Source organism: Salvelinus alpinus, chromosome 5 (genome assembly GCF_045679555.1).
Source record: "Salvelinus alpinus chromosome 5, SLU_Salpinus.1, whole genome shotgun sequence".
Taxonomy (NCBI): Eukaryota; Metazoa; Chordata; class Actinopteri; order Salmoniformes; family Salmonidae; genus Salvelinus; species Salvelinus alpinus.
In genome coordinates this window covers 83,252,522-83,271,059 of record NC_092090.1, presented here as the reverse complement: position 1 = coordinate 83,271,059, position 18,538 = coordinate 83,252,522, and the positions used below count along the sequence as shown (strand labels likewise).

The 18,538-nt window shown below is 44.1% G+C and overlaps 1 protein-coding gene across 6 annotated transcripts in view; it reads right to left on the bottom strand.

The window, feature by feature from the left end:
* LOC139577053 (3',5'-cyclic-AMP phosphodiesterase 4D-like) overlaps positions 1 to 18,538 on the bottom strand; it is a 257,186-nt gene that overhangs the window by 8,708 nt on the left and 229,940 nt on the right. For 4 of the 6 annotated variants that reach the window (XM_071403792.1, XM_071403793.1, XM_071403794.1 and 1 more), the window contains exons 3-6: positions 17,898 to 17,934; positions 17,631 to 17,707; positions 16,985 to 17,034; positions 7,083 to 7,195 (exon numbers count right to left, since the gene is read on the bottom strand). In XM_071403792.1, coding sequence (XP_071259893.1) covers positions 7,083 to 7,195; positions 16,985 to 17,034; positions 17,631 to 17,707; positions 17,898 to 17,934 — 277 coding nt within the window. Of the gene's footprint in view, positions 1 to 1,569; positions 2,157 to 7,082; positions 7,262 to 16,984; positions 17,035 to 17,630; positions 17,708 to 17,897; positions 17,935 to 18,538 lie in introns of those variants that run through there. The other 2 variants (XM_071403798.1, XM_071403796.1) reach the window with 2 other exon arrangements.

The following is an 18,538-nucleotide window of genomic DNA, read 5'->3' as shown; positions in this document are numbered from 1 at the left end:
CAGAAGGCTATATGAAGGCTGTATCTAGTTAAATGTATCTAGTTTCACACAGAAGGCTATATGAAGGCTGTATCTAGTTATATGTATCTAGTTTCACACAGAAGGCTGTATGAAGGCTGTATCTAGTTAAATGTATCTAGTTTCACACAGAAGGCTATATGAAGGCTGTATCTAGTTATATGTATCTAGTTTCACACAGAAGGCTGTATGAAGGCTGTATCTAGTTAAATGTATCTAGTTTCACACAGAAGGCTATATGAAGGCTGTATCTAGTTAAATGTATCTAGTTTCACACAGAAGGCTGTATGAAGGCTGTATCTAGTTATATGTATCTAGTTTCACACAGATATAGGCTATAATTTGTAAATTAGATTTAGCTACAATATCCCAAAGACATCGCAAGTAGATAAAGCCCAAGAACCTATAGTGATATTTCTAAGAGCGTCTACTATTACAATATGATACTACAATATTATTTTGGGAAAATATTTTATCGATATTGTCTCCAAGTATCGATTAATAAAATCATTTTTTTTGGGCTACTATAGGTAGCGTTAGCTAGCGCTAGTCGGCCGTACCTGCACCAAAACGCCAATATTTTTCATCCTATAGCTGGTTCTCCATATTCTTTTTAAATAGTGAGCCAACATGTTTTTAGCACTATTACTTCCCTGACTGATCAGAACTTGTTTCTTCATGCTCTCTATTGTCTCTCTGCAGCAGGTATTGTCAGCAATTTGTTTCGAACGTCAAAATCATAGTAAAATCGCAGTATTGAATCGTAACACATATAAAATCGTGAGAATCATGAGAATATCGTATCGTGAGGTCCCTAGCAATTTTCCAGCCCTAGCGTCTACTGTCCTCAACTGTAGTGCTGACAACATTTACATTTCATTCTAAACCTGGAAATTGTTGACCCCGCGTTAGCCTGGCCAAACTAAGGGATTTGAACTCAACACCTTCAAGCGATCAAACAGACATACACTGTGTATATGAGTGTGGAACAAAGTGCTGAACATCTCTGTATCGCTGGACATGTTGGTGAAGCTTGAATCTTCCCTTCCTTACAATAGAGTCGCTGCAATTATTTTGGTACCCAAAGCAAAATAATCTTTGTTCTAGAAAGTGACTGCGGTCGATACAGCCCTTTGATATTCACCAATGCACTCAATGTCACCCTTTCCCACACAGCATTTCATACCAAAACTAGTCCCTGTATGCTATAAGCTATAAGTCATGTGAACATACTCTTCCATAGAGGCATCTGTAGCCGGCAGTGAGAGCAACACCATTATCACACCAACTGGGGCAGCTGCAGACGACACACCCAGCCATACTACCATTTATTTAGAATGCCAGAAGTACACATGGATTATGTCACACAACACCTTTGTCTCTCTATTTACAGCTCAAATAAACAAAGTTCAAGTGGATGTCAGGGACAAGCCTGCTTTTCCTTTGTCTGGTAATGACATCATTCTCACCTCATCAGAGGAATGATGGCTGCTTTTTCAGAAAACAATATATTAATAGTATTAGAATAATAAAATCTACCTCACATCTTACCTTGATATATCCCCAGGACACAGAGAGCAGGTAGTTGGCCTCAGGCATTTTGAAAAAACTAAATATGTGGTCCAAATATAAAGAGAACAGGCAGACTAGAGCCAGCTACAGCACACAGAAACAGGCGAGAGAGACCACCAGCAAAAGCAGCTCAATACAGTGAGAGCACAGAGTCCATGAATAAGAGGAGTTTTGAGGTGTACAGCAGGTCCATCCACTGAACACAGTCTGTCATATCTGCTCCGTACCTCTCCATTGGGAAAGCAATAGTCCAGGATCCTGACTGGAGCACTGTACTCTGGGGAAGCTGGGGACAGAGTGTGGGTGCCCGGGGCTCTGATGAGAGCATCCTCTCTGTCTCTCTCTCTCTCTCTCTCTCTCTCTGTCTCTCTCTCTCTCTCTCACACACACACACACACACACACACACACACACACACACACACACACACACACACACACACACACACACACACACACACACACACACACACACACACACACACACACACACACACACACACACACACACACACACACACACCCACACACACACACACACACACACACACACACACAGCTGGGGTGTGTGAATAATAGATGAAGTGAGAGGAGGATGCTTGGATGCTGCCGGTGCTCGTGGAGAGAGAAGGTCTCCTGTCAATGGTTTGTAAATAAGGCTGCTTCTGCCTGTCTATCACACACACTGAAGCACACGGCTGCTGCCCTCATCCACACACACAGCCTATCAGGGAGAGGATAGGGAAAACAGTGAGCTCATCACCACAGCTAATTGGCTGGACAGGAGCAGAGTGAGCTCATCCTTCTGTGTAATTGGCTGAGGTCGAGGTTGGAAGTTAGTCCTCTGAGGAGTTTTCCCCCCATATTTAAAAAAAAATTGTGCAGTACAGCGGGATGGGGACATACTGTTTGCTTGTGCTGTGTGTGTGTCATCTAGCTGAGGTAATCTGTGAGACACTTGCTGGAAGCGGAGATTGTCTCATCTTGGTCATGCAATATTCACACTGAAAATAATTCAGGCAAACTTCCTGGGAGAAAACCACACGTTTAAATCCCATTAAACTTTCACAAGTCATGAGCATCACTGGACTGTCTGGAACAGTTAGTACAGCATAGAGAATACTGTATGCCACTTCACTAAGGGGCATACATGAAGCTGGATTCCATTAGTTTGACTATGAGACCATGGCTTTGTCCTTTGGTCAAAAGAAGTGCACTATATAGGGGATATGGTCCCATTTGGGACACAACCCATGGTCCAGAGTTGTATGGCGAGCAATAACCTGGCTGTGGTTTCTCTGAACTAGGGATGGGTACAGCACCACTGTATGTGTACTTCTGAGGCAGTTTGGATGGAGTATGGATGGATAGTAGTCAGAACACATTCAAATCATTAACAGAGGAAAAGAGAGCAGGATAGAGTTTTGCTTAAATGAACATGCCACCTCAAAGTATTTAGAATGGCAAACTAGACTGGTGGGGCATACTTAGATTAGTACACTATTAGTTTCCTACCTAAAACAATGAAGTAAAGCCTTGGGACAACCAAAATACCCTCAGTAGATAGTAGACAGACAGAGCCACTATATCAGTGTGAGGGTACTGTCGTGTCTCAGATTACTTTACACCTTGCGTCCCCAAAGGTGCCCAGAATGGAATGTGGGTAGTTAACAGCTGCTGGAACAGATGAGACTGCTGGTCACCCGTTGAGAGAGATATAGCACCTCTGCCTGGGTCCAAGAGACTAAGAACAGGCCGTCACAGGCCCACAAAACACCCATGCACGTACAAATGCGTGTGCACACACATGCACACATGCGCACACACACGCACACACACGGTCAGCTAGCTAGCCGGTATGCTATTGATAGCTCAGCGAAGAGGTGTGAACACACACCTTTGGGTAGAAATCACACCATGTTCAGCTGAGACTTGTATGTAATTTGAAGTGGGACCCAAAATAGGAATTCCCTACGGAATATAGACCCAATCAAATGGATCTCATATCTAGAGCTATTGTTTGTTTTCTCACTTTTATTTTGGTGGAAGATTTTTGTGTGTATGTAAAAGCTAACAACACACACAGTTTACACATGATTCCACATAATGACACATGTCCATTATTAATACAACATGCCCTTTGCTATCAATAACCAATATGTCTTTCTACAATTTCAGGGTAGATCAGGGACAATAATGACATGTGAGTGTGACATAATCAAATAGGTGGCTGGAAAATACAAGGTGCTCACTAGAAATACCCAGAGATTTCGGACGTTTGAAAAGGTGATGAGAACATTGATGCAGTATATGCCTTTTTCGGCGCTCATCAAATAACCTTTTAAATGATACACTTGGATTAGCTAACACAACGTGCCATTGGAACACAGGAGTGATGGTTGCTGATAATGGGCCTCTGTACGCCTATGTAGATATTCCATAAAAAATCTGCCGTTTCCAGCTATAAAAGTTATTTACAACATTAACAATGTCTACACTGTATTTCTGATCAATTTGATGTTATTTTAAATGGACATTTTTTTGTGCTTTTCTTTCAAAAACAAGTACATTTCTAAGTGACCCCAAACCTTTGAACGGTGGTATGTTTGTTAGCTAGCCAGTTTTAAAGGAATATTTCTATACATTTTTCTAATTAACTGCCAATATGCCAACATTCCATTCAAACAATGCAGTCAATCCACAGACATACACTGGCTCAGATCAGTTGATGATAGGACTTAGACAAGTTGGAAATGCAACAAGTACTGATATTGTATCATATAATAGCACTCACAGCTTTCCAAGGATACAACAATTTTGACATTTATGGTCTGTTTACATATATTTTAGAGGCTATTTATACAGAAAATGTGTATAAAACCCGTATAAACTGTATTTCTAATTATATGACAAGATTTGGGGTTGGTAATAATTCTGTTATACAATTTCTTATATATTACATGCCTTACTTTTATTATCCTTCATAAGTAAAATCTGGATTATGCTTCTACTGCCATTCATTCCAATTAGAATAGTTTGAATTTCCCCCTGACAAATATGCCCACCATTTTGATCCTATTTTAGAACTCTGAGAGTTTATGACATAGCCCCTCTAGTAATTAATAGGTTTCACATCCATCACGTCGTGAACCTTCTCAAGCCGCCCTCTACCGGCTGTGCAATAGTGGTGCCCTAAAGTCGTGAAAAGCCCATTCATTCTGGACGGAGGCTAACAACTGTTGTTCTAAATTATACTATGGTGCCTGGAAATACGATGACATTGCTAAACTGGTCAAATATTTAGTAGGACACAACTTTGCCTGCATTATCATGTCGTCAAATTTACTTTAGACAGATGGCAATGTTGTCTTTAGCTAGGAAAGTTAGTCAAAAATAGCTAGAAATGCTAACGTTAGCTATCTAAAATCCAGTGTCCTCCGCTCAATCTTAGCTAACTAGCGAAGCTTATACTGCGTCTAAAGTCAATCTGCCAACATCAAAATGATACAAGGTTCTCCTACTAATTATTTTCCTCCTATTGAACGGCACTGTATTTCCAAGCCGTTGTAATACACTTTTGATTAAATCGTCATCGGCACTCATTGACGATGCATCGAGTAGAATGCTCAGTTGGGCATCAGTCCAAAACAAACAATCTCTATGGAATGACATCACTCCTGTGTAACAATAACTATGATGTCACCATTACATACAGTACATGCAATTACACCAGCTAGCTCTTATGAACACCCAGCCTGTACTCTAAGTTCTACTTAAGTCCTTTATAATGCACACGATGCAACCTGCGAACCCTCTATAGCCACACTGAGTGTACAAAACATTATGAACATCTTCCTAATATTGAGCAGCATCCCTTTTTGTCCTCAGAATAGCTTAAATTCGTCAGGACCTGGACTCTACAAGGTGTCAAAAGCGTTTCACAGGCATGCTTGTTGACTCCAATGCTTCCCACAGTGTCAAGTTGGCTGGATGTCCATTGGGTGGTGGACCATTCTTGATACACACCACGAGAAACTGTTGAGCATGAAAAACTCAGCAGCGTTGATTTTCTTGACACATTTAAACCAGTGCACCTGGCACCTACTACCATACCCTGTTCAAAGGCACTTAAATATTTTGTCTTGCCCATTCACCCTCTGAATGGCTCACATACACAATCCATGTCTCAATTGTCGCAAGGCTTAAAAATCCTTCTTTAACCTATCTCCTCCCCTTCATCTACACTGATTGAAGTGGTTTTAACCAGTGACATCAATAAGGACTCATTGCTTTCAACTGGTCAGTCTGTGTCATGGAAAGAGCCGGTGTTCTTAATGTTTTGTACACTCAGTGTATCACCGGAGGCTGGGGGCACCTTAATTGGGGAGGATAGGCTCATAGTAATGACTGGAACAGAATTCATGGAATGTTATCAAACACCTGGTTTCCATGTGTTTGATACCATTATATTCACTCCATTCCAGCCATTATTATAAGCCTTCCTGTGCAGTGTATAGCACAATATACGAATAGCACAAAATAACACAAATATATATGAATGATACTGCTATTCTAGTATCCAATGCTACTGTTCTGTATTTACAGAATGAAATACTTCAATTTGATGTTATAGTCATGAAATGCTATGTTGTAGGTTGATGGTTGTGTGTATGTATTGGAGCACCATTACTGTGTGCTGGAGTGAGACGGTAAGCCAACCAGGCCTGTGTGTGTTGCTATGGAAACCAGGGATAGCTGTGTGTGCGACAATGCTACAGAGTGACAATGCTACAGAGTAGAGCCTGTGCTTCTGTATGTCTGTCTGTCTGTCTGTCTGTCTGTCTGTCTGTCTGTCTGTCTGTCTGTCTGTCTGTCTGTCTGTCTGTCTGTCTGTCTGTCTGTCTGTCTGTCTGTCTGTCTGTCTGTCTGTCTGTCTGTCTGTCTGTCTGTCTGTCTGTCTGTCTGTCTGTCTGTCTGTGGTTGTACTGCCATCTGGTAGTGTTACCAGATCTGTGTCTGACTGTGTCCCATCCATTTGTCTGTCTGCCTGCCTCTCCTGTATCTCATGCCAGGCCCATCCCCCTATTGTGACATCACGGGGTGTGACATCAGCAGGCAGGCAGTCTCTCAGCAGAGCCCAGAGCTGATCAGCATGCAGCACGTCAAGGCCTTGCTGGAGAGAGCTGAGCTGAGCATGCTCCCTGCACACCTCCCTCCCTGCATGACAATGCTAGATACAGATACAGATACTGATACAAAAGAGATGTATGAATTAATACGAATATTAGTACAGATACAACTGTTGTAGAAGAGGCACGAAGAGGCCAGAGAGAGAGAGAAAATAGTTTTTGTTGTTGTTGTTCCAACCATGTGGGAAGCCAACAATCTCAATTGCAAATGACAATTGGTCATCCAATTACTCACCTGTTTTAAACAAAAACGAAAAAATAAATAAATAAATATGACACATAAGGGAAAGGTTTTTGTTGTTACCTTGTTGGAGGCCATCTCGCCAACTGAGTGTCTGGTCTGCAGGGTCTCCAGCTGGTCCAGGCACCAGTCCAGCTCCTCCAACGTCTCGGTGGCCAGTTTCTGGTAGGCCTCCTCTGGGGGGACGAGACAGGGGGGCAGGGGGTCAGTACAGGGGCGCTTCAGGGGCCTAGCGCAGGCAGCTGGCCCGGGGTCTGCCTCCCCACACACAGCGATGCTGAGATGCCCCGAGTGGACGCATGGGTGACTCTTCATACTGGTGCAGAGGGGCCAGTAGGAGAGTGAGAGGGGCCAAGTCACAAGTCTGATTTCCACCCCAAGACAGACACCCTGATAGGGAGATACCAGAGAGGCCTAGAGTCCTGAATCCTATCCCAGAGACCAAGACCCTGAACCAGGTTGTTCAAAGCCAGAGATCCCCCCACCCCCGTGTCCAAAAGTCCTACTGTCCAAACCTTTGGAGGAATGACAGGGGCGTATAGTCCTGGAAGCGTGAGAGACGGGGAACGAACATGGTCAACCAGAGCGGAGTGTAGCACATGGGGATGTGTGAAACATACTCCTCAGCCTGAAGTGTCCCCACTTGCGCCAGCGAATAGCTAGCTTTTCATGTGGCGCTGACTGGCAAGACGCAGGAGGGCAGTCACGTGTGCTAGCAAGGCACAGGTCCTGAGTTCACACCAGATATGGGCTGAATCAGGAGGAAGGTGGTACTCGCTAAGCAAACAGTGTGACGTCCTTTACATGAGCATCCAGCGTTACAGAGCAGGAAGGCTGTTGAGTGTGCCTCAGTTAAAATCACAGCAGAGACAGGGAATATGGAGGGTGGCCTTTAGGTTCAGATCTGATACATAAAACAATAAAACAGAGACATACACATGCATACATACACACATATGCAGAACAACACAATCCCAGTCTCTCAATGATGTGTGTGTCTGAGGTTCAGTATACAGTCAATAGAAGATATATAATTCCAGTCATGGAGCAGGATGAAGAGCAGTTTAATTAGCAGGCCCATGTCTGCCGAGAGGAGGGATGAGGGAGGGATGGAGGAGGAGGGGCAGTAGGTCCAGACGCTGTCCAAACCACAATCTCACACCCAGCAGGTTTTCATCTCCAGGCAGGAACAATGGGGAGCACACTGTAGCATGCTGGTTGGCTGCCTGGCCGGCTTGCTGGGGGGTGAGTGCTTACCGCACACACCACACACACACACACGCGCCAGATGGAGAGCTAACCATAACACATCACTCTGCCTTCTCAGCCTCCCTGGAGCATAAAAGCTACACGTCAACGCTATCCAGAGACAAAAGTGCTTATAATCCAATGGGTGTGTGTTGTGTCTGGGCTCCGTCCTATAGATGCTGTGTGTGTAGCCTCCCTGGTATCCAGACGGCAGATCGATGCTCTTCCTCAGAGCTTGTACCTAAAGCCTGAGAGGACTGCACTGTGGATAGGGGAGGGCCGCACTGAAAGCCTGGCCTGGAGTATGGGGCAGTAGACCTGGAGCTCAATGTGTGTATCCATTCTACAGAGAGGGAGGGGTGATGTACAGATAAGGAGAGAGACAGAGAAAGAGGGATGGAGAAAAAGAGATGTACCATGCAGTATGTGCCTCAGACAGATGTCTGACAGTGAACTAGTAGAAGCTTTTTCAAAAGGAACAGTCTAAATAATACGGGTGAAGACAGACAGTTTCAAACAATGTCATGGTTGAGGTGTCAGAAGTCTATTCTAACCCCTTTCAAACCTGAAATAACAGTGTATCAAATATTTTTCATTCCTATTGTAGTCCATATTCCCTATTTCCACTGCAAATGTATGCAAGTCATACATGAATAAAATGTGTCACCTCAAAAGCCAATTAATATTAATATTGTCTAAATTAGAATTGGGGAGAACTTTTAAGGCAATGGGATATGGTTAGGGTTGCCAAGGCAGGATGTATTACAGGAGAATGTCTAAGTTTCCTAGTAAACTACCAGATTTTATGTAATTTATAAAAATACATCTAGCGGCCCTTTAGGGTATTTTAGATTATCAGATTGTCCGTAACTATCTCTGGCCCTCTCTCTGGCCTTATCATATGTAAAATATATGAAATAATTAACTAAGATGACAAAAAAAGTTGAATGACAAAGCTGTAAAACATTTTCCTAAATATAAACCATCAATTTAGTGAATAACATTGGCGTTTAATAACGGTTTCGTCATGAAATATCCTTAAAAACATTTACACACTTTTACACACTTTTTTATTTTACTATGTCAATATGTATTTGCTGTCAATGTTTTGGCGTCAAACTGGTGCCAGTTGTGAAAAAAGTCAATAGTTGGACGAGTTGCAGAGGAAATTGAAAACAATGTCATTGTTGATTACATGCTTTTTTCATTAATTTGGCTATTTTCTCTTGAATCATATGGTCTATACATTAGAAACTCATAGACAAAATGGACACAGATATAAAGAATGAATACTATATATGAATGAATACATTTTTAATAAGTTATTCAAGTATAAATGACCAACATTACGATAGATTGCCATAGATTTTCTGTTAATCACCAAAATGACTGAAGATTCCGGTCACTTTGGTAAATTACCAGTAGCTTTGCAACCCTAGACATGTTGCATTACACCATGTGTGTAACTAAAGCATACAGAGAGAGCAATCAGCTGTGGATTAAGAAACACACATACTGTAGGCACTGGAGTGTGTCTGATTATGAACTAATGTACAGTAAGACAGCTGGCGCAAAGTAAAGAACATTCAAATCAAATCACATTTTATTTGTCACATGCTTCGTAGGCAACAGGTGTGAAATGCTTACTTATGGGTCCAACAAAGGGTCCAACAATGCAGAGTTAAAGATAAGATAAAGATAAGGTAAAATAACATTTTAAAAAATGAAATAATGACACGAGGAATACATACACAGTGAATAACAAATATAAATAACAAGTAAGAATAACATGGCTATATACAGGGAGTAGAAAATAACATGGCTATATACAGGGAGTAGAAAATAACATGGCTATATACAGGGAGTAGAAAATAACATGGCTATATACAGGCAGTAGAAAATAACATGACTATATTATATAGGGAGTAGAAAATAACATGGCTATATGATTTGATGTGCAGGGGTACGAGGAAATTGAGGTAGGTATGTACCTGTACGCAGGTAGTCCGGGTAGCCATTTGATTAGCTATGTTGCAGTCTTGTTTAGAAGTCTTAAGGCTTGGGTATAGAAGCTGTTCAGGGTCCTGTTGGTAGCTATTGCCGTACGGTAGCAGAGAGAACAGCCTGTAGCTTGGTTGGCTGGAGTCTTTGACAGTTTTTTGGGCCTTCCTCTGACACCGCCTGGTATAGAGGTCCTGGATGGCAGGGAGCTCGGCCCCAGTGATGTACTGGGTCATACACACCTACCCTCTGTAGTGCCTTGCAGTCGGATGCCGAGCAGTTGCCATACCAAGCGGTGATGCAGCCAGTCAAGATGCTCTCGATGGTGCAGCTGTAGAACTTTTTGAGGATGAGGGTCCATGCCAAATCTTTTCAGCCTCCGGAGGGGGAAGAGGCATTGTCGTGCCGTCTTCACAACTGTGGTGGTGTGTTTGGACCATGATAGATCCTTAGTGATGTGGATACCGAGGAACTTGAAGCTCTCGACCTGTTCCACTACAGCCCCGTCGATGTAAATTGGGGCGTGCTCGGCCCTCTGTTTCCTGTAGTACACGATCAGCTCCTTGGTCTTACTGACACTGAGGGAGAGGTTGTTGTCCTGGCAACACACTGCTAAGTCTCTGACCTCCCCCTGCAGGCTGTCTCATTGCCGTCAGTGATCAGACCTACCACCACCAGGCCTACCACCGTTGTGTCGTCGGCAAACTTTGTGAGTGAACAGGGCCTGAGGGGCCCTGTGTTGAGGGTCAGCATGGAGGATGTGTTGTTGCTTACCCTCACCACCTGGGGTCGGCCCGTCAGGAAGTCCAGGATCCAGTTGCAAAGTGAGGTGTTTAGTCCCAGGGTCCTTAGCTTAGTGATGAGCTTCGAGGACACTATGGTGTTGCACGCTGAGCTGTAGTCAATGAACAGCATTTTCACGTAGGTATTCATTTTGTCTAGGTGGGAAAGGGCAGGGTGGAGGGCAATGGAGTGTGTGTGCGTATGTGTGTGCCACATGTACAGTAATATTCCCAACATAACTCACAACCCTCACAAACATCGGCATTACATTACTTTTTCCTCTTTGCCCCCTCCCTCACCCTCTCTTTTACATTTCTCTGCCTCTCCTCCTCCTCTTCATCTTTTTCCTTTTCCCTCCCTCTCCCTCCGTGTATCATTCTTCCTCTCCCTCTCTCGTTATCTCTCTCCCTCTCGTTATCTCTCTCCCTCTCTCGTTATCCCTCTCTCGTTATCTTTCTCCCTCTCTGATTTGGTATCAGTGGGTGGGGTGCCACTCTCTCTGACAGGGACTGCACTGACGTCAATGACATTCTTCTCATGCCTAGTGCGACATCAGACACCAGTGCACGAGAGACTACTCTGCTGCACAGATGGCAGGCTGCTGCCAAACCCTGGACCGGAGAGGATAGGAACACTGGAGCTGGACTGGGACTGGAAGTGGGAGAAGGGTAATGCTGTACATACCGCCAGCAGGGACATGTTGCTGTTCTAAACTAATGTATGTTGTCATTGCTTTGGAAATCATAATTATCATAACCATCATCATCATCATCATTGTGTTTTGGTTTGATTCCATTTTATTTGATGTCCAATCTTCAAGATATAAAACTAGAAGGAAACTCTTCGAGAGATACACCTCGCGGCAGGTAGCCTAGTGGTTAGCGACGGTCCTAGTAACTGAAAGGTTGTCAGTTTGAATCCCAGTCGACAAGGTGAAACATCTGTTTATGTGCCCTTGAGCAAGGCACTTAACCCTCCCAGGGTTGCCATTGATAATGGCAGATCAAGGCCGTGACCCCAGTTGGGATATGCAAAAAAATTATATTATTATTACATGGCAATACTTTGTCCCTTATACCATGTTGTTCTTCTATAACTACTATGATAACAACAATGCAATTATCCAGGATGCAGTCTGTCCCTATTAAGTGAAGCACATCAGATCAGAATGAATAAAGTGACAACAGCTTTTTCTCCCTCACCACCTAGTCTGGATCACAGCAGGTTGCTTACTACTAGACCAGCACTATTGTCTCTCAGAGCTCTGAGTTCATAAACCTACATCACTCCTCATTGGTCTATTCTGCTCATCAGTCTATTCTTAGCCCGCTCTAAAATTAGCCATCTTCAAACACCAACCAATCGATGGAGAGATGTCTGATAAACTAAGTGATAGAGATGGAAGGGATGGGGACAAATGTGGAAGAGACCAGCCTAAATGTCATGTGGGACTCATGGCAGGGCTCGTCTAATGCCCCACTGGCCTCTCTATGTCCCATTTAGACTGTTATAAATCACCTCCTCATTGTCTGTCTCAACAGGATGGCACTGCCTGGCCAGCATAGACCTCTGCATGAATTACAAGTAGTCAGTACACAAACAATCAAGCTGATGAATCAAGCTCTCTTTTATAGCCCATAATGGATGCACTCTGATCAGTTCTAAATATAGTGCAATGTCATCAATTCATCATACACTGTGTTCTACTCATTAGGTTTTGAATGTCATGTCACCTTTCACTTGAGCATACTGTATTTGGGTTTGGTATTTCACACATGCATATTGTTTTAACAGGGTTAGCTTGGATTCTAGCTTGGATATGTGTTTGTGAGAGAGGAGGATAGAAAGGAAAAGGGCATGAATAGGAGATCTACAATACCCTGAGTGTGAGAAGAGCAGACTATGAGACAGAGTATGGGACCTACTATCAGAGTATGGGACCTACTATCAGAGTATAGAACCTACTGACAGAGTATGGGACCTACTATCAGAGTATAGAACCTACTGACAGAGTATGGGACCTACTATCAGAGTATAGAACCTACTGACAGAGTATGGGACCTATTACAGGGCCTACTATCAGAATATGGGACCTACTACAGGACCTACTATCAGCGTATGGGACCTACTAACAGAGTATAGAACCTACTGACAGAGTATGGGACCTACTATCAGAGTATAGAACCTACTGACAGAGTATGGGACCTATTACAGGGTCTACTATCAGAATATGGGACCTACTACAGGACCTACTATCAGAATATGGGACCTACTACAGGACCTCCCATCAGAGTATGGGACCTACTATCAGAATATGGGACCTACTACAGGACCTACTATCAGAGTATGGGACCTACTAACAGAGTATGGGACATACTGGCAGAGTATGGGACCTACTAACAGAGTAGGGGAGCAATTGGCAGAGTATGGGACCAACTACAGGACCTACAATCAAAGTATGGGACCTACTATCAGAATATGGGACCTACTAACAGAGTACGGGACCTACTAACAGAGAATGGGATCTATTGGCAGAGTATGGGGCCTACTAACAGAGTATAGAACCTACTGACAGAGTATGGGACCTACTACAGGACCTACTATCAGAGTATGGGACCTACTACAGGACCTAATATCAGAGTATGGGACCTACTAACAGAGTATAGAACCTACTGACAGAGTATGGGACCTACTATCAGAGTATAGAACCTACTGACAGAGTAAGGGACCTATTACAGGGTCTACTATCAGAATATGGGACCTACTACAGGACCTACTATCAGAATATGGGACCTACTACAGGACCTACCATCAGAGTATGGGACCTACTATCAGAATATGGGACCTACTACAGGACCTACTATCAGAGTATGGGACCTACTAACAGAGTATGGGACATACTGGCAGAGTATGGGACCTACTAACAGAGTAGGGGAGCAATTGGCAGAGTATGGGACCAACTACAGGACCTACAATCAAAGTATGGGACCTACTATCAGAATATGGGACCTACTAACAGAGTACGGGACCTACTAACAGAGAATGGGATCTATTGGCAGAGTATGGGACCTACTGGAAGAGTATGGGACCTACTACAGGGCCTACTATCACAGTATGGGACTTACTACCAGAGAATGGGACCTGCTATCAGAATATGGGACCTACTAACAGAGTACGGGACCTACTAACAGAGTATGGGATCTATTGGCAGAGTATGGGACCTACTAACAGAGTATGGGACCTACTGAAAGTGTATGGGACCTACTACAGGGCCTACTATCAGAGTATGGGACCTACTAACAGAGTATGGGACCTACTAACAGAGTATGGGATCTATGGGCATAGTATGGGACCTACTGGCAAAGTACGGACGCTACTAACAGAGTATGGGATCTATTGGCAGAGTATGGGACCTACTAACAGAGTATGGGACCTACTGAAAGAGTATGGGACCTACTACAGGGCCTACTATCAGAGTATGGGACCTACTAACAGAGTATGGGACCTACTAACAGAGTATTGGACTTACTATCAGAGGATGGGACCTACTACAGGACCAACTATCAGAGTATGGGACCTACTAACAGAGTATGAGAACTACTACAAGACCTACTATGGGAGTATAGGACCTACTACAGGACCTACAATGAGAGTATGGGACCTACTACAGGACCTAATATGAGAGTGTGGGACGTACTACAGGACCTACCATGAGAGTATGGGACCTACTACAGGACTTAATATGAGAGTATGGGACCTACTACAGGACCTACTAACAGAGTATGGGACCTACTACCAGAGTATGGTTCTTACCACAGGACCTACTACCAGAGTATGGGTCCTACTACCAGAGTATGGGTCCTACTTCCAGAGTATGGGACCTACTACAGGACCTACTAACAGAGTATGGGTCCTACTACCAGAATATGGTTCCTACTACAGGACCTACCATCAGAGTATGGTTCCTACTACAGGACCTATTAACAGAGTATGGGACCTACTACCAGAGTATGGGACCTACCATCAGAGTATGGGTCCTACTACCAGAGTATGAGTCCTACTACCAGAGTATGGTTCCTAGTACAGGACCTATTAACAGAGTATGGGACCTACTACCAGAGTATGGGACCTACCATCAGAGTATGGGTCCTACTACCAGAGTATGGGTCCTACTACCAGAGTATGGTTCCTACTATCAGAGTATGGTTCCTACTACAGGATCTACTAACAGAGTATGGGACCTACTACCAGAGTATGGGTCCTACTACCAGAGTATGGTTCCTACTACAGGACCTACTAACAGAGTATGGGACCTACTACCAGAGTATGGGTCTTACTACCAGAGTATGGTTCCTACTACCAGAGTATGGGTCCTACTACCAGAGTATGGGTCCTACTACCAGAGTATGGTTCCTACTACAGGACCTACTAACAGAGTATGGGACCTACTACCAGAGTATGGGTCCTACTACCAAAGTATGGGTCCTACTACCAGAGTATGGTTCCTAGTACAGGACCTACTAACAGAGTATGGGACATACTACCAGAGTATGGGTCCTACTACAGGACCAACTAACAGAATATGGGACCTACTACAACGGTTGGCTGCTCACCCTGCCAAACTGCCAGCCTTACGTAGTGCTAGAGGGCAAGGAGAGGTGCCCTTCAAGAACAGATCTCTTCTGGTCCACTGGGCTTCTATCCCTGTTGCCTCTCCCTAACAAAAACATCTGAGAGAGAAGCCCTATGCTGAAGAAAAAGTGCACGACTATCCTCTCCTCTTTGACAAAGGCCGCCCACAATCTGTATCTTACAGATTTCATACAGTACAATATGAAAGCTAATTTGATATTGTCATTTCACTGTTCTGTTGGTTGGCTCTGGGTTATTAAGTACATTGCTTGTGAATTCCCGGTCCCTTTCATGGTGTGTTAGTTAGACACACTGATTTAGATGTCATTCCACTTACCTCCTATCACTGTATACCCAGGTCACTGCTACAGTGGGTAGTGAAAGGTGAGGGGTCACACTGTCCTGCTAAGCACAGCCACAGACGTACAGCAGCGACATGATGCTAGCAGGATCCCATAGGGCTGTGTGGAATGTAGCGACATGATGCTAGCAGGATCCCATAGGGCTGTGTGGAATGTAGGGGCAGGCTATGAGCTATCAGTCAGGGGATGGAGCATGGCGCCTGACAGCACTTGGGCACAGAAGCCTTTACACACAAGGCTGAGTGACAGACAGACAGACAGACAGACAGACAGACAGACAGACAGACAGACAGACAGACAGACAGACAGACAGACAGACAGACAGACAGACAGACAGACAGACAGACAGACAGACAGACAGACAGACACACAGACAGACAGACAGACAGACAGACAGACAGACAGACAGACAGACAGACAGACAAACCACAAGTCAAACAGTCCTGCTGGTCGTACTGTACCAGGGTTGCTAACCACTGTCCTGCAGCCTATATGGTTTTTGGTTCCCATTGTGCTATACTGTAGCTAGAGGCGTATCTCTTCTAAACATGGATGGTTTTTATCCAGTGTCCTATTGTTTGGCTCCCACTAAAGGATGTCTGTATCATCATCCTCCGTCTCTGACAGTTCCCATCCCCCCATCTGTCATATCAGAATGCCATGACACCATCATCAAGGCCTCTTGCCTTTTCCACAGCTGATAGAATGGACAATATTGCTGTAGAACGGTAGAGCATTTATTTTCTCTCCCTCCTTTCAATTGTATCAACATATTCATACAGTACACACACACACACACACACACACACACACACACACACACACACACACACACACACACACACACACACACACACACACACACACACACACACACACACACACACACACACACACACTAACATACACAGAGACCACACTTAAAGACTATCAGCGTACCTGTGAAGGTGGTCTTGGTGATGGGTGGTGGATTACACATGGGTGATCTCCTGGTGTGGGGAGAAACAAAACACACATTGATACATCTCCTCCCAAAACAACACTACTGCACAACCTCCCATCTCTCCCCTATCGAACTCCTCCTATCTATCTTCCCCCTCTCTTTATCCCCCTCTTTGTCTCACTAACAGAGGTCAATATACTGCACCGTTCCCTGTTCAGCTGAAAAAGTCCTCATTCATCACAGATCTCACGTTGAACAGGAGCAATATGGCAGGGGGGCACCTTTACTGAGTGTTGTTGTAGTCCCAGTCAAGAACAGTAGGGGGAGAACTACAGCAAAGGAGTGACATTCACGTCTTCTCCACCACATTGTGTAAAATGCAGCAGCAGCAAGTGCCTGGCTGTATAGCGCGCAGACCAAAGAGAGATGGTATGGGGAATACTGAAGCCATTTTTAACAAAACACCATAGCAGGAGACTTCATTTGGAGATATCATCATATAAATACATATATAGTCCCAAAAAAGAAAAACAACACTAATATTTGGCAATAAATTGGTTATTTGGGTGCCTTGCTCTAGACTACTACACAGCAGTAAATACAGATTCATTGAGTATACAGTGTATGCTTCTGAGGACTTACTTGTTGGACGCTCTGTCTTGTGAACAATTGCTTAATGCAGCAAAATGATTCCGTACAGTTCTTAGACTGGCCAGAACCTGAAGGAGATCAGGACAGATTAACATTAAAACCCTCAAAATAATCTCACACGTTTGAACAGTGATTGAACAATGGGCCTGTGTCTATTGCACAATATCATGATAACATACTCTACTGTGGTTTCCCCAAGGAATTAGGCAGCAAAACAACACAATACAACTTGTTTAGCATGTGCGCGCCATTGCTCACCTGTGCAAATGGTGTTACAATCATATCGTCGCCATGACTGCAAAAAGAGAACAAGATAAAGAGAGGTTACATTTTATTTTTTGACACACCTGGACACACTTTTATACACAGATCTAAACATGACCTTCAAATTTCCACCCGCTCGGTGACAAAGAGGAAATGACTCCAGCCATGTTATGGCAGTACGTGTAGCATGGATATATGGCACGTCTACTAGGTTATATTATGGATATATCTATAAACATATCTGCTTCTTCATTGACTCTATGCACTTTCACTTTTTACCACGAGCCAGGAACGTGCCAATAGAGTGGACCCTCGGTTCTCTGAAAAACCTGCCAATGACTCGCATGGCAGCTCCTAAATTCTGACACTGGTCACAACGACCGCAAGAAAACTCTTTCCTCCTCTCCTTCTAAATGACTGTCTCCCTGGGTTCCTGTGGGTGTAAAACAGTGTGCAATCCCCCCAACCCCTCCTCACTTTATCCCCCAATCACCACCCACTTCCTGTGCTGCCACAAGTCTGTGGGCACAAAGTAAGGGGGTGGCATCATGCCCTGTCATCCTAGGAGACTAGGGTGGAATGTGCCACAAACACTGCCCTCTGAACTTAGAGAAAGAGGGAGGGCGGGAATGGGA